Raw genomic sequence first — 14,324 nt, 5'->3', positions numbered from 1 at the left:
AACCATCCAGTCGTATTGTGCTAGCATTCCGTGAACACGTGTCGACATGCCGCCTATTCTATCAAAACAGGCCAAAATTGCATTAGTTGTGGCAACTATCGTTGCTACATCGCCATTAGATAACAAAAGAAAAAGAAGAAAAGAATGGGCAAAATTTTATCTCAGAAACAGACAACAGTACAGTCATATGAATCTCATTAAAGATCTCGATGATGAAGATTTTCGTATATATCTTCGAATGAGTTCCGAAGCATTCATTGAATTGTTGTTTGTTCATTCATTCTATTTTTTTCTTAATTTCGGTAATAGTCGCAAGGGGATAATATGTCTTCCATTTTTCTAAAAGTATTTGAAACGCTTGATTGCGTGCATCTTTATTACAATAAAGGCTATGCGCCGTATTCCACAAACATGGAAAGTCTTTATACAACTCCAACAGCTCTTTTCTCCGTACTAACGATGTCTTCTTGGCGTTGCTCCGAATCCATGTCTGAGAACACGTCGCGACGTGTTGCGCGTACGGTGGCACAATAGCGACTAGACCAAAAAATGGTGCGGTGCGCCGTCCACACGATCGAATCGGTTCGGAACGCACCGCGTTCGATGTGCAAGCGCTCCGAACCAGCCGTACCGATATTAATAATAATAATGTCCGGCGGACCGTGCGCCACACGATCGAATATGGTTCAAAGCGCACCATGTTCGTGGTCCGGCCCGAACCAAGTTCGATCGTCTGTGAATGCTTTTATAGACGTTGCCCCACTTTAGGGCTTGTCGTGGCTGCGTTTACAAACATACAAGTTCACATACACATCACCTATCCCTACTATCGATACATCGCATACTCGAGCATGCCCTTCCTCGCACAGCTACATAGTTTAGTTTCAATGGAAACAGTCACATAATTTCACAGCTTAGCTATTACATCTTCGTAGCATAACTAACGTACATCTCTGGTAGAAAAGCACCCTTTAAGCCCGCAATACATTTTTTCGCCGTCTCCGTAAAGTTGTGCGAGTTATTTTACTCCGCACATCACGTTTGGAGGGAAACAAAAACCGATGCGTATTCATGAAGGTACGAGGAGAAAACATAACTGATTGGCACCACTCGTACCTCAGTACGAACGAAAAAATCCAGCATTTTTGTTCCGAAATCGACGATAGTTTTTTCATTTTGTTTCCTTTTGAAAGATGTTGATGATGAATCTTCTTTTGTTGAGGAAAAATTCGTATGTATGTGTTTCTGTATTTAAAGTTATGATTTTGATTCGTGGTGAGACTGAAACGTGATGTTATTAAAGTCATTTTAAATTTTGTGGTCACTTTCCTCCTTAGTAAACTGTACCCTTAGTACGAGTTGACGTTACGTATACTTAACGAAAATTTAACGAGACCGAGTTCGGCGCTCTGATTGGTTAGTTCATTCGCGATAGCCAATCAGAACGCCGAACGCGCTCTCGTTTCGTCTTCGTTCAACGTAAAGTAAACTCGAACTAAGATTACTGTAATATTTGAACAAAAGTAGAAAAATCTAGTTTACATGGTGTGTACCCAAACACTATTAACTTTTGAAAAGCTAAATAAAATAACCACTGTTTAGATCCGTTTACACATAACAGCTATCATACTGATCGACTGTTAAAATGAAATTGATATTTACAACACAAATTTATCTCTTACGTCATTTGAATTCAACAAATAATGCCATTGGAAAGTCATTAGCGATTATTACTATCAAATAAATCTAATTGTGCGGCTTAAAATGCAAACGTAGTAGCATTAATTGAATTGGAAAGCATAATGTTATTCAATTTGTGATCCATTCATCAGTGTTCTTAGTTCATTCGTGAATCTGATTTACAAACGTGTGTCCTTTAACATGACACCTTGTGAGATCATTGTCTTTACTGAGAAGATGCCTTAAACCTCTGAGCAGTTCGGGTTTTTGAAAATCATCCAATGACTTCTCCCGACATGGGCAAGGCCAGAGGGAGCAACTCTTACTGACTAAAAACCACCTCGTTCCTACTTCTGCTATTTGATTCGCAGCTCCTGGTAAGAAGCAGTTCGGTGAGACCCCTTACAGGTATAAAGAAGGACTGAACATCAATCACCACGCCTATTGAACTCGTATAAAGAAGAATTGAACACTTATTAAAGGCAGTGATTTTGAACAATTCGTATATACATGTTACATGTAAAGAGTTTCATACATACGTGGGAGAGCCAGGCCTCGGCATAAATGGGCAGGCTTGACCTGAGTGATAACAAGGCCTCACAGAAAACCAACGTGAAGCTTCCGGTGTTTCGGTTGTCAATGGGCGGCGGTGATTGCTTACCATCAGGTGATCTATCAGCTTGTGTACCGGCTTATAATATAAAAAATACATACTTCTACTAAGTAATCTACTTGTATGTCTGCCATGGTATGAAATTCTTACTTAAATTAATAGTCTTTATTGTATAACTAAAATAAATTATTGGTCTTTGAAAATAGTAGCCAGGTAATACCCTACGTTACATAGAACTAAAAGTACCCGTACATTTAGTTATATTAACTTGCAAGCAGCTTGAGTATTATAGAATATGAATACACCCACACATGCTTCAGTACTACGTATTAACAGCTACACATTTGCAATATAAACTGCAGTATTAAAGCTACTTAGAAACTATTTGCATCGGACGTCTTTACACCACCAACTGTTGTGAATTAAACGTGATTTACTCTTGCTTGCACATATTATATTGTACATAGTAATATGTTGTTCCAACGGACTCTTGCTTCACGGAAATGCGATTAATATTAATATTTGTGAAGTAACTATGTAAAGATATGAAATTACTATACATAGGTGTTACGTAAATGAAATAAATATGTACGTCTTGATTAAAATTAAATTGATACATTTTGTATTTAATGCATAAAAATGTTCGGTTTAAATCTTCTTTTGCAGACCTTCATCAGTCTAATGGTTTCCAATGGCATACCGATGCTGTTTGAAATTTGTATTTTACTTGCTTCTTGGTCTCGATTACCTACTTAAGTATAGAATAGGATGTACAATAAAATTAATAATTTCTCCTCTCTATTTATATCTCACAAGAAAAATACTTTAAAAAGATTTATTACAACTTTCCATTAACATTCAAAAGCCAATAATATCACAAAACAAACATTAGTCACAGTCCAATAACAACTCAATTTATAACCCAATAGATAATAAAATCAAATAACAATTTTATGAAATCCCAGCTATTTACAAATTGAATTAGAATTCTTACCGCGCTATCAGATAGCTCTAATCTCAGAGAACATTACTGATAAACGCTATCTAAATAAATAGAAGATAATTAATGATTCATCTAGTTTCTAATTCAAAGGAGACAAAGACTATAAAGTAAAATGTTCAGCGAATATTAATCGTACATTGACCTTTAAAATTTAGTTACGTTAATTTTGAGCTTCGTTCATTAACTGTGTTTTGTCTAGGTCAAAGTCAAAGTCAAAGTCAAAGCATTTATTTCAATTAATCCTAAATTAGGCACTTTTGAAACGTCAAATTAAATTGTCCGTCAGTCTGTCTGTCAGTGAAGCTAGGCGCTCGTTCCAAAGTGTTGCTTCGAATGGAGAAGAACGAGCAAGAAACTCCATCGTTACTCTTTTCAAAAAATGTTTTTTACAATATCTCTGATACATTATTTGATCATTTACCTATTGTATATATATGTAGGAACAATGTAACTAAAATACGACGTCAAAACTATGGGACAATAAAACCAATTTGTAAAGAATATAAATTAAAAAAGCGGGTTGTTTCAAACATAGTGCCCACATATGTACACTTACAATTTTGAAATAATGCTTCTATACAAATAAAAAATAATCTTTAATTTAATTTTTCAAATAAAAAAAATGAATAACTGCTTGATGCCACAGGATCCCTAGACTACATTGGAATAAATTAGTACTTTAATTTAACGTGTAACTAGTGATCGTATTAGAGCATTGTCTAGTGTGAGCGAGTGTCCAGTGGAGCCGGACCAACATGCTGCCACACATTTTTATCTTCAATATAATCTGACAGTTTATAATATGCCTGTTTACACAGTTCACGCTTTATACAAGATTTAAATTTTTTCTCGTTCAGATTCAGTATGGTGGTTGGTAGTTTATTGTAACACTTAACACAAAATCCCATGAAGGATTTCTGCACTTTGGACAATCGGAATTGCGGTATAGCTAACTTATTTTTACCTCTCGTATTAAAATTGTGTCTGTCGCTTCTTTTTTCAAACAATTGTTGATTTTTTCTCACGTACATAATATTTTCGTAAATGAATTGAGAAGGCACTGTAAGAATGTTTATAGTTTTAAATAGTTCTCTCAAAGATTCGCGACGGGGCAAGTTATATATTGCTCGAATAGCTCGCTTTTGCAAAATAAAAATTGATTCTACATCCGCAGCTCGCCCCCACAGCAAAATGCCGTAAGACATTATGCTGTGAAAATAACTAAAATAAACAAGCCTTGCCGTACTTACGTCCGTTAGCTGCCTAATCTGTCTTACTGCATAAGCAGCTGAGCTTAGTCTCCCCGAAAGTGCTTTTATATGGGGCCCCCATTGTAATCTGTCATCTAATGTGATACCCAAAAATACAGTCTCCTTAACAAATTCCAACTTTTGTCCGTTCAAAGCAACATAACATTCGTTATTTTGTACGTTTGGCAAGCAAAATTTAATACATTTGGTTTTTTTCTCATTAAGCGCCAAGTTATTAATAGTAAACCACTCATAGACTCGAAGAATGGAGCTGTTCACGTCGTCAAAATTATTCGTACGTCGACCTATTTTAAAAATCAGTGATGTATCATCTGCAAACAGAACCATTTTTGGTTCATTTTCGAATATGAGTGGCAAATCGTTTATGTACACTAAAAAGAGGAAAGGACCCAATATTGAACCTTGAGGAACGCCCATTTTTATCTCAGACCCTTGTGAATTAACACCGTTAATATGAACTTTTAGCTGCCTATCTCCTAGATATGATTTCAATAGACGGAGCGCAGTGTTTCTAATCCCGTAATGATTTAATTTCAGCAAAAGTGTCTCGTGGTCAACGCAATCAAATGCTTTTGAGAGGTCACAAAAAACACCTATGGCATCCTGTGCTTCCTCCCAGGCACCAAATATTTCTTTCATTAAAGTAACACCGGCGTCAGTTGTACAACGACCTTTAGTGAAACCATACTGCTGATGGTGGAAGATGGAGTTTTTATTAAAATGATGAAGCATCTGAGACAGTATCAACTTTTCAAACACTTTGCTAAGGACCGGCAAAATAGATACAGGCCTATAATTATTAGGTTCTGTGGTTTCGCCGCTTTTAAATAGTGGGATAACCTTGCTATATTTCATAAGGTCAGGAAAAACACCGTCATCTATACTTTTATTAAAAATCATAGCCAGATAGGGCGCTATAGTTTGAATAATTGTTTTGCAGACTTTCACTGATAGTCCCCAAAGATCTTCAGTTGATTTTATTTTAATTTCTTTAAAGACCTTTACGATCTCTAGAGGATTCGTATATTGAAAAATAAAGTCATGTTGACATGATTTTACATTTTTTTTAAGCAAACTAGCTGAGAGTGTAGCTGAAGAATTTAAATCTCTAGTTATTTTAATAGGAATATTAGTAAAAAAAATTTTCAAACTCCTGTACATCATCCTGTAACATCACATTTTGAAGAAATTTGTCCAATTTCAGATCTTAATTTAATTTCTGAATTATGTATTTTTTTCCTACCAGTCTCATTTTGTATAATTTTCCAAGTTGTCTTTATTTTGTCATCAGCTGATTTTATTTTATTGCTGATATAAAGACGTTTTGCGGCTTTGCACACTAATCTAAAAGTCTTTGAGTACGATGTTACATATTGTTGAAAATGGGGGTCGTTATTATATGGTTTCATGCCATAAAGATCAAAAAGTTTATTTCTACTCTTTCGAATACCTACAGTAGCCCAATCGCTAAATACAAATTTGGTATGAATATCTTTATTTTTGAGTGGCAAAATATTGTTAAATTCCTTGTTTAATAATTCAAAGAAATCGTTGTACAACTTATTCACATTACTAATATCAAATGTCTTTATACTTAATTTACTAGCTAAAGAATTGTTTAATTTCTCCAAATTTCTAAATGTAGTTTGTCTAAATCTTATTTGAGTTTTCAGCAAAGGTAAATAAGAGCTATACGCAACCATCAGTCCACAGTGGTCGGATGGCAAGCTATTTATAATATGTTTTTCTTTGTAATCACAATTACAAAAAACATTATCAATGCAGGTGGCGGTCGAGGATGTTATTCTAGTTGGTTCTAAAAAAACATTTTTTAAATTAAATGATCCAAACAAATTTAACAATTCCATACTGCTTGTACTATTTTCTAATAAATTAATATTGAAATCGCCACAAACAATTATTGACTTGTGACTAGTAGAAACCTTTCTTAAAACATCCTCCATGACAGAATCAAATAAAGGAAGATTCTGATAATTAGGTGGTCTATAAACACAAACTACAACATGTCTATCCAGCTCAACACAGGACAACTCAATGGTGTGTTCAACTGACAGTGCTACAATGTCTTTCCTTTCTTTAGATTTAATACTATTTTTAACTAATATTAGGGACCCACCATGTAATATTTGTTTTCTACTGAAATTACTAATTACATTGTAGTTTTCTAGATTTAAAGATGTTAGTTGGTCCTCCTTTAACCAATGCTCTGATAGACAAATTAAATCAAACTTAGTTTTTTCTAAAAACAGCTCTAATTCTAAGATTTTTGAGGAACAGCCTTGAATGTTAATATAAAATAATTTAAGGTTGTGCTGCTCCTGTGTATAATTATTTTGAAATAGTTTTATACTGCCAGAATTTACCTTATCATTCATATGATTTATAAAGGTACCTTCTGTTGTCTTATAATCTAGTTTAAACCTAGTGTCTCTGTGCTGTTAGACACTCTAGACAGCACAGATTTGTCACTACAACTACTATCTGTTATATTAGTTATAACAGTGTTAATATTATTTGCTATAAGTATAGCAATTTTCTGTCTACATTTTTTTGAAAGGTGTATACCTTTCTTGTTAAATATAAGATTACTAATAAATTAAAGGTACTGTGATAACACCCACGAGAGCCTTAGTTAGGTTCCCAAGACTAGCTATTGAAATAACAGAAAATAGATTCGTGCCCCGTCATACACACATACATCACTTACTTAAAGCTCTTGTAATTATAATCAAGTAACTATTTGATATATTATATTTCGCCGCTATGTCGCCTGGTGATAAGCGATGATGGCGCCAGCCTATGATGGAGCACACCTCCCCATAAGCAACGTATTCACTCAGGCCTTGAAATCTATTATTTTATCTAGCCTTACTCTATTACTCTTCTCCAGCGCTTTTGCCCGAATTCTCATGAGATAAAACTATCCTATTACCCAAGTCAACTCATACCTTTTCTGTATACCAAAAATTATCAAAATCCATTCAGCAATTTCAGCGTGATTGACGGACAAACATCCAAACATACAAACTTTCACATTTATAATATTAGTATGAAGTGTGATATATACTACTCATCTGTTCTATATAGTTTAACTAACATAAATTACACAAATAAATATACGTTTCAAATATATAAATGTTTTTATACAAAAATATCATTTATTAATAACAAAAAAAGAGAATTATTAAAAACAAGAATTCTCTACAAATTGAAAGATGCACAGCATCTGCTCTTACAGAATACAAACTCGGAGTCACTTTACATTTATTCGCACCAATAAACTGAAACCATTTCAGCAGAATTGTTTATCGTGCTGCGAAATTACAACTCTTGCATAAGTTTCACAGAAATTATATTAAAAGTTGTAGATATCTTCGTTAGTCTAGGACCTAGAAGTTTCAATATTGTACAAAAACTGAAGACTAAGGAACAAAATCTTAGAAATATTAAGTATGCAGTAGTGTTAGATTAAGGCTGGTTAAAGCATCGAATACCCGATTACTAAGACACCGATATATCTACAACCGTTAGAACGACATATAGGTATCAGGGTGTAAACGGAATGCCGGAAAAAAGCATTTTATTTTTATTTTAGTCGTTTTTAGTTTTCATCTTATTCGTGTAACATCAGCCTTAAGTAGTTGATTACAAATACCTATTATTACATAAGATAAACATTGAATTCCTTAATTATTATTTTTTTACCATCACCTGTTTGCTGCGTTTGGGAGCGTTCCATTTACACCCAGTATATCTTGCAGGGATCTGGAATCCAAAAGATAAGTGGCTAAATAGAAATATTGTTGCAGAAGGAGGAGCGGATTCGGGTGCTGAAACAGAAGCTGGCGGAGCGGGAAGCGGCGGCGGCGGGCGTGACGCAAGGTACGGGCGGCGGCGGCGGCGGCGGCGTGCTGGCCGACCTCGCCACCGCCACCTCCGACTATGGCACCTCCACCAACTACACGCGATCCTCGCGCGCCTCCGTCTCTGACCTAGACTTCTCTGAGAGCTACCTCTAACCCCACACACCCCTTCACAGCTCTCCGTAACATTTGTTTCAGCCCTCTTACTTATACAGAACAAAACATGTCAAAACTTGTACCTGTACCTATTTTCTAATGTTTCTTATTTTTGATAAAACTAAAAATTATATTAAGATTTACCTTGAATTCAGAAAAATCCTACCTCCTAATCCCACTTTAGTGTATAGCAAGTAAAAGGGCCTATAAATACAAAGGTGGCCTATTAAACTGTTACGTCGGGAAATAACAATTCGAATCGATTAATTCGATTTCATAGGAAACGGCTCATTTTAGTAAATTGTTCTCCCACAATCAATTGGCGATGAGATTAGTCGATTACCGATGGAATCTCACTCGACCCTCATTACGGGGCTGATCGTTAGACGAGGCTCGACAGTTCTAGCGACTGGAGCGAGTCACCTCCTGGTTAATTGATACGTTTTCCTCAACCCGAAGTGTCAATTCACACTCGCACACCCGAATATCCACCCTACATTACCACTCTAATTGATACGTATGTTAAAAAAAATCCCATCCTATCAAACATAATAAGTGTTAGGTCACCTAATCTCCAATGTTTGTGTACCTAAGTCTACTTTCATTACTGATAAGCACGCACGTGTAACTCCAATCAAGTAATGACTTATCTAACTTTGATCCATTAGGTACGTAGACTGTAAGAACATAATTCAATACAGACGCACGTCATCTCTAATCGAATATCGATACACTTTTCGTGTAAGATAATATATCTCTTACGTAAACAAGAAGGTGTTTACTTGATAGAAACATACATATAAATGTCTGATCATCTTAATCATTGAATCATTTTAATAAAAGGTACAGATTATAACTGTGTAAATATGAAATGCGAGTGAATTTTCTATCTCAACGGTCAAAGTATCCCCCTCCCAGGTGTTGTAAACTTCAGGCAAGTTTAGTGAGCGTTATAAATTTCCCCCCACCCCTCCCTTTTGAAATGTGACGTAAGAGAGTCAGTGATTGAGCATTCAGTAGCCTTTAGTACGAGTTTGCTTTACATTGAACGAAAACGAAACGAGAGCGCGTTCGGCTCTCTGATTGGACGGCGCGAATGAACCAACCAATCAGAGCGCCGAATGCGCTCTCGTTTCGATCTCGTTCAACGTAAAACAAACTAGTACTAAGGCCTTTTTGATGTGCGATTTACAAATTCATTGTTATCACAATTAAATGTTTATCTAATTAAGCATAAAATCCCCGATATCGTCCCGTCACCGATATTACAAATATGTTCGCATTCATAAGTCTCAGTTCAAAACTGCTTCGTAATTTAGTTCTATATTCGTGCGAACATATTTGAAATTAATACTAAACATATTTAGGTCGCTGTCTGTTTAAAAAAAATAACTTAAATCTTGACAATGAAGTGTTTCGTTAACGTAGAAGAATTAATTAATGTATAGACTTAAAAAAATGGAAATTTTAAAAGTGTATTTTGAATATAATTTCCCGTTGGTAGTCAGACCGCGGCCTAACCCCCTCTCTACCTCACACGTACTGTACGATTGCACGTGTCTTTACATCTAAACAACCTATCTTCTATTCCTACTAGACTGATTTAGTGGTACTCTTAGCATTATGAGATCTACTCATAAATTGTTTCTACATACTCAATTGTAAGTTATGAAATGTAGCTATGTTACTCTCTAATCCATTAGGCTATAGTTACTAGTGTTAATTTGTGTCTCTACAGACGAGAACCCCTAGCATTAAGTAACGCTACAACGATTGTTCTTTACGCATTTTTAAATATTAACAAAAAAAAACATGAATTTTACACGAATTTCTTCAAATTGACACGTTTCTATTTTATTGGCACAAATATCTAGATAGCTTTAGCCTCATATGAACGTTGACAGATTACATTTATTTATGTAAATTTTATTGTTGTTTTAATAGAGAATAAGATTTAATATTAATGTCCATTTTATATTTTGTTCTCGTGTTGAAACTTTATTGCGGAAGCGTAGATGGAATTCATGCAGTCAAATCTCGTTATGATGCACTTGTTAAGTTAAATTAATGTTTTGGTATGACACTGTCCGGTGGTATGGTTGAGAAGAACTCGTTAGGTGACACGATAGTCTGTAATGGGGAGAAAAAGACCATTTAAGGAGGAGTAAGTGAGGCGTCGTATCGTAGGTATGTTGCCACGTGTGCCCCAGCTCCCTGTAGTTACGTAAGTAGTTTGAAGATGTTGTCCGAGCCCGTAGTTCCCCCTGTTGTCACCCCGAGCTGCATGTCACCCACACTCACACTGCACTCCGGACCTCCGGCCCTCTATACTTGGTGCTTGTTTGTGCTTTATAAACGTCCAGTTCCTAGTAGATATTGAGCACTGACCGAATTTAACAAAGATGTACTCTCACGAATATTTTATATCCTTCTATCGCCGCGGCGAACACCCTTATCAAACACTTAATGATTTACACACAGCACTACATTGATTTACACTACCGTACCTCAGTTAATGTGTAACATTAGGCATCCAATATGTATATAGTAGGTAACTGATGCTAGGTGTTGGTAACGGCTGACTAACGAGATTTCCTTGCATGAATGTTTGATATGATTGTTTTATTTTATGTAAATTACGCTTACATTTGTGTTCAATCTAAATAATTGCGTTAAACATCATTCGAACACGTATTCAAATAGAATCATTGTGTCAAAACAAGGAAAAATTAGTTTCTCCGACGTCACTCTGTTTTCTTTTTGTTTTGGTAAGATAATAGAAAATCTTATGGACAAATCTATTTCGCAGTGATCGATCTTTTCTTCCCCCATCAGAACTTTACCTTACAAAGTTGTTCCGAATTTCCAAACTTCAAAACTTATTGCTGAAATGAAAATATATTCTAATATCGCTTAGATGTTTCTTTTTTTTGCTTTTCTTTCTGAGCTTTATGTACTATACCTTTAGGTAATGTGTAGATTTTGACACAATTATGAGTAATGTAAGTGTTTTATTATATGTGGTATTTTGTAAACTTAGTAGCAATGTACCTTTGTATATTTTGTTAGTATCGATGTTGTATATTTTAAAGAGTTTGAGTATTCATTGTTCGGTGTGTTTGAGGCTATGGTTATGAAATACCGCATATAGAAGGTCGATATGATATACATAACTAACTAAATGATCTTTTTCTCTCTCGGCAGATGTACAGGACGAACACATCTGATCGCAAGGCAATCTCCGATAGAAATATTAGACTAATAGCTGAATTTCATGTTGAATAGAAGTGTCATGGCGCCGTAGTGAATTTCTTTTATATTGATAAGAAATAAAAGTGTTCTTATATTGTTAGTTAACTGGACTAAGTACGCAAGTCGCGCCCAAGGAACGTTCTAAGCGAGAACTTGTACCTAATCAATTACTATTATATACTGTACCGACAGTTGTACATTGTTTTGTTTAAGTTATGTGTAGGACTCTACATAGTGTGCACGGTTCGAGACACAACATATAGTATGAATAAACTTGTTATAAAATAGTTGAATGTAAATGATCGTTGCTCAGTGTATAATAAAATGAAAGAAAATGTTTATTAAAAAGAAATTATAAGATCACGTTAATATCCTCAAATCGAAGACTTTGATGTACCGTCTCTCTATAATTTGATATAGATGTTAAACAATATAAATTATAAAACAAAAACTAAAAACGTTCATGTTTCCCTTTAAATATACTTCTTTATACATACGTCTGGATCTAATACCTCTAGAATGTACCTTGTAAATTTTATAAATACATGTTTCAATCTACAATTCCAATAAAATGTAGCATTATGTTTAACATATCACAATAAAACTTATGACGAACTCTGAATAGACGACGTTTTTGAAATTATAAATAAGATATTTGATCAATGTACCTAATGTTAATAAAGCGGCTCAATTCCAGTGATAATTGATGCCAAAGTCATTTTAGGGACACCCCATACATACAAACATACATGAAACATTATGAGATTGTTCAAATTATTGTCACCGCGAGTAGCTTAAAAAGTAACTTGACGACTGCGACAAATACACTACACTTAACTTGTGAAGACAGACAATCAACACTAGCCTATAAGTAAAATCCATTTACAAATTAATCTAGTCAAATAATTCAGAAACAAGTCCGTCATACCATTAGCGACATAGATTTACGATACAGTTGTTACAGCACTGCCAAATCATTTATAATTGTAAGTAGAATATATGGAGAAAAGTCTTAGAACTCTAGAAATAGATCCTCATAGTGTCTAGTTTTGTTTCATTTCGAGAATCTTGCTCCGGTACAGGTAAATACAATCTTATGAGATTAAATAATGATATTACAGCTCTTCAGTTGTACATACGTATGGCGTCCACAATGAAAGCCGTGCCTGTGTAGTATGGCTGTTCCCGAATGTATTTTTGGCGTGTGTTCAAAAACCAGTCCAGTTTTATTTCCGCAAGTTTAAAAGAAAAATCCATCCAAATAGCATCGCTGTGTCTGAAGTTCGCTATTACTGTGGAATGATGTTACATAAAAGAAATGTTACTTTATTTATTGTCACCGTGCGTCGGGTTAGTGTGTCACACTTCACCGCTGTGCACTCTGTCTTTTGTAAGTGATTGATTCTCGAAATTAACTAGATTACATATATTTGTTCTCTCGTTTCAATGAATGCGTTATTTATCAATGTGTTTGTTACATAATAATAGTTTTATTTACCTCTGTATAAGACACACCTTTGTTAATTATTATATTATACTATATTAATGTTACTAACATCACGCATTCGGCCTTAGAAAGATTTGACTGCATAGAATTAAATGATTTTTGTTACGGGTGTCACGAAATTGTTGTCTAACGTTGTACATATTGTTTCTTAAATTTTAAATACATTTAGGAGATCGTTGGTATTCTAAATTTTATTACATTTTGAAATGATTACGATGTATAATTGTGACCCGGCCGGGGGCAGGGGTCCGCGGTGCGCGGGCAGCCTGCCGCGGCGGGGAGAGGTCGTACAAGTTTATCTAGAATGTTAGTCATAATGTCAAGTCTATGGTAAGCTTCGTAATTAGTACATTACTTTCCTGTGATCTGTACGTTTGGTTGTATTAAACGTTTCACCCAAATCATCACTGTGTAAATAAAGAGTCATCGAATGATCTGAATGTAAAAACACGTTTTATTTATATAAACCCTTATCGGGAGTCGACAGAGCTAAAATAAATATTTAGATAATTCCGCTCTAGGTACCTTTTCCAGCAAAATAGAAACGAAGTGATTCTGCGAAATGTTCGAACGTTTTGCTATTTTTGTAACTTTTTTTATAAATGAAATCGATAGTCAGTCCGCAGGGGACGCGATCGAGTATCTCCTCGTCTAGTATTAGTTGTGGAGTATTCGATCTATCACATGTCGTGTGTCACGAACCACTTGCCTATATAAAATAATCAATAAAGACACAGAGGAACTAAGTTGTTTATGTACACTGAACGGCGAGAGGTTACTTTGCAATGTTGCAGGTAATACTTTGCAATGAAGTAAGTAATTACATTAGATAAAATATTAGATTAGGTACTGTTACAAATTTATGAGAATGGAGTCAAATAGAAAATATCGGAGATACATGCAATACCTGCATACACAATGAAAGTTGATCCGATCTCAAACACAATGCAATTTTCAA

At 35.0% G+C, this 14,324-nt stretch overlaps 1 protein-coding gene across 3 annotated transcripts in view; it reads left to right on the top strand.

The window, feature by feature from the left end:
• Positions 1–13,814, top strand: part of LOC118262401 (gamma-aminobutyric acid type B receptor subunit 1) — a 176,014-nt gene extending 162,200 nt beyond the window's left edge. For 2 of the 3 annotated variants that reach the window (XM_035573710.2, XM_035573711.2), the window contains one exon: positions 8,398–11,432. In XM_035573710.2, coding sequence (XP_035429603.1) covers positions 8,398–8,607 — 210 coding nt within the window. In that variant the 3' untranslated portion in view covers positions 8,608–11,432. Of the gene's footprint in view, positions 1–8,397; positions 11,433–11,811 lie in introns of those variants that run through there. The other variant, XM_035573712.2, reaches the window with a different exon arrangement.
• Positions 13,815–14,324: the final 510 nt, after the last annotated feature.

The sequence above is a fragment of the Spodoptera frugiperda genome, chromosome 12 (assembly GCF_023101765.2).
Source record: "Spodoptera frugiperda isolate SF20-4 chromosome 12, AGI-APGP_CSIRO_Sfru_2.0, whole genome shotgun sequence".
NCBI classification, from domain to species: Eukaryota; Metazoa; Arthropoda; class Insecta; order Lepidoptera; family Noctuidae; genus Spodoptera; species Spodoptera frugiperda.
Note: the sequence above shows the minus strand (reverse complement) of the source record. Positions and strands in the feature narration are given on the sequence as shown.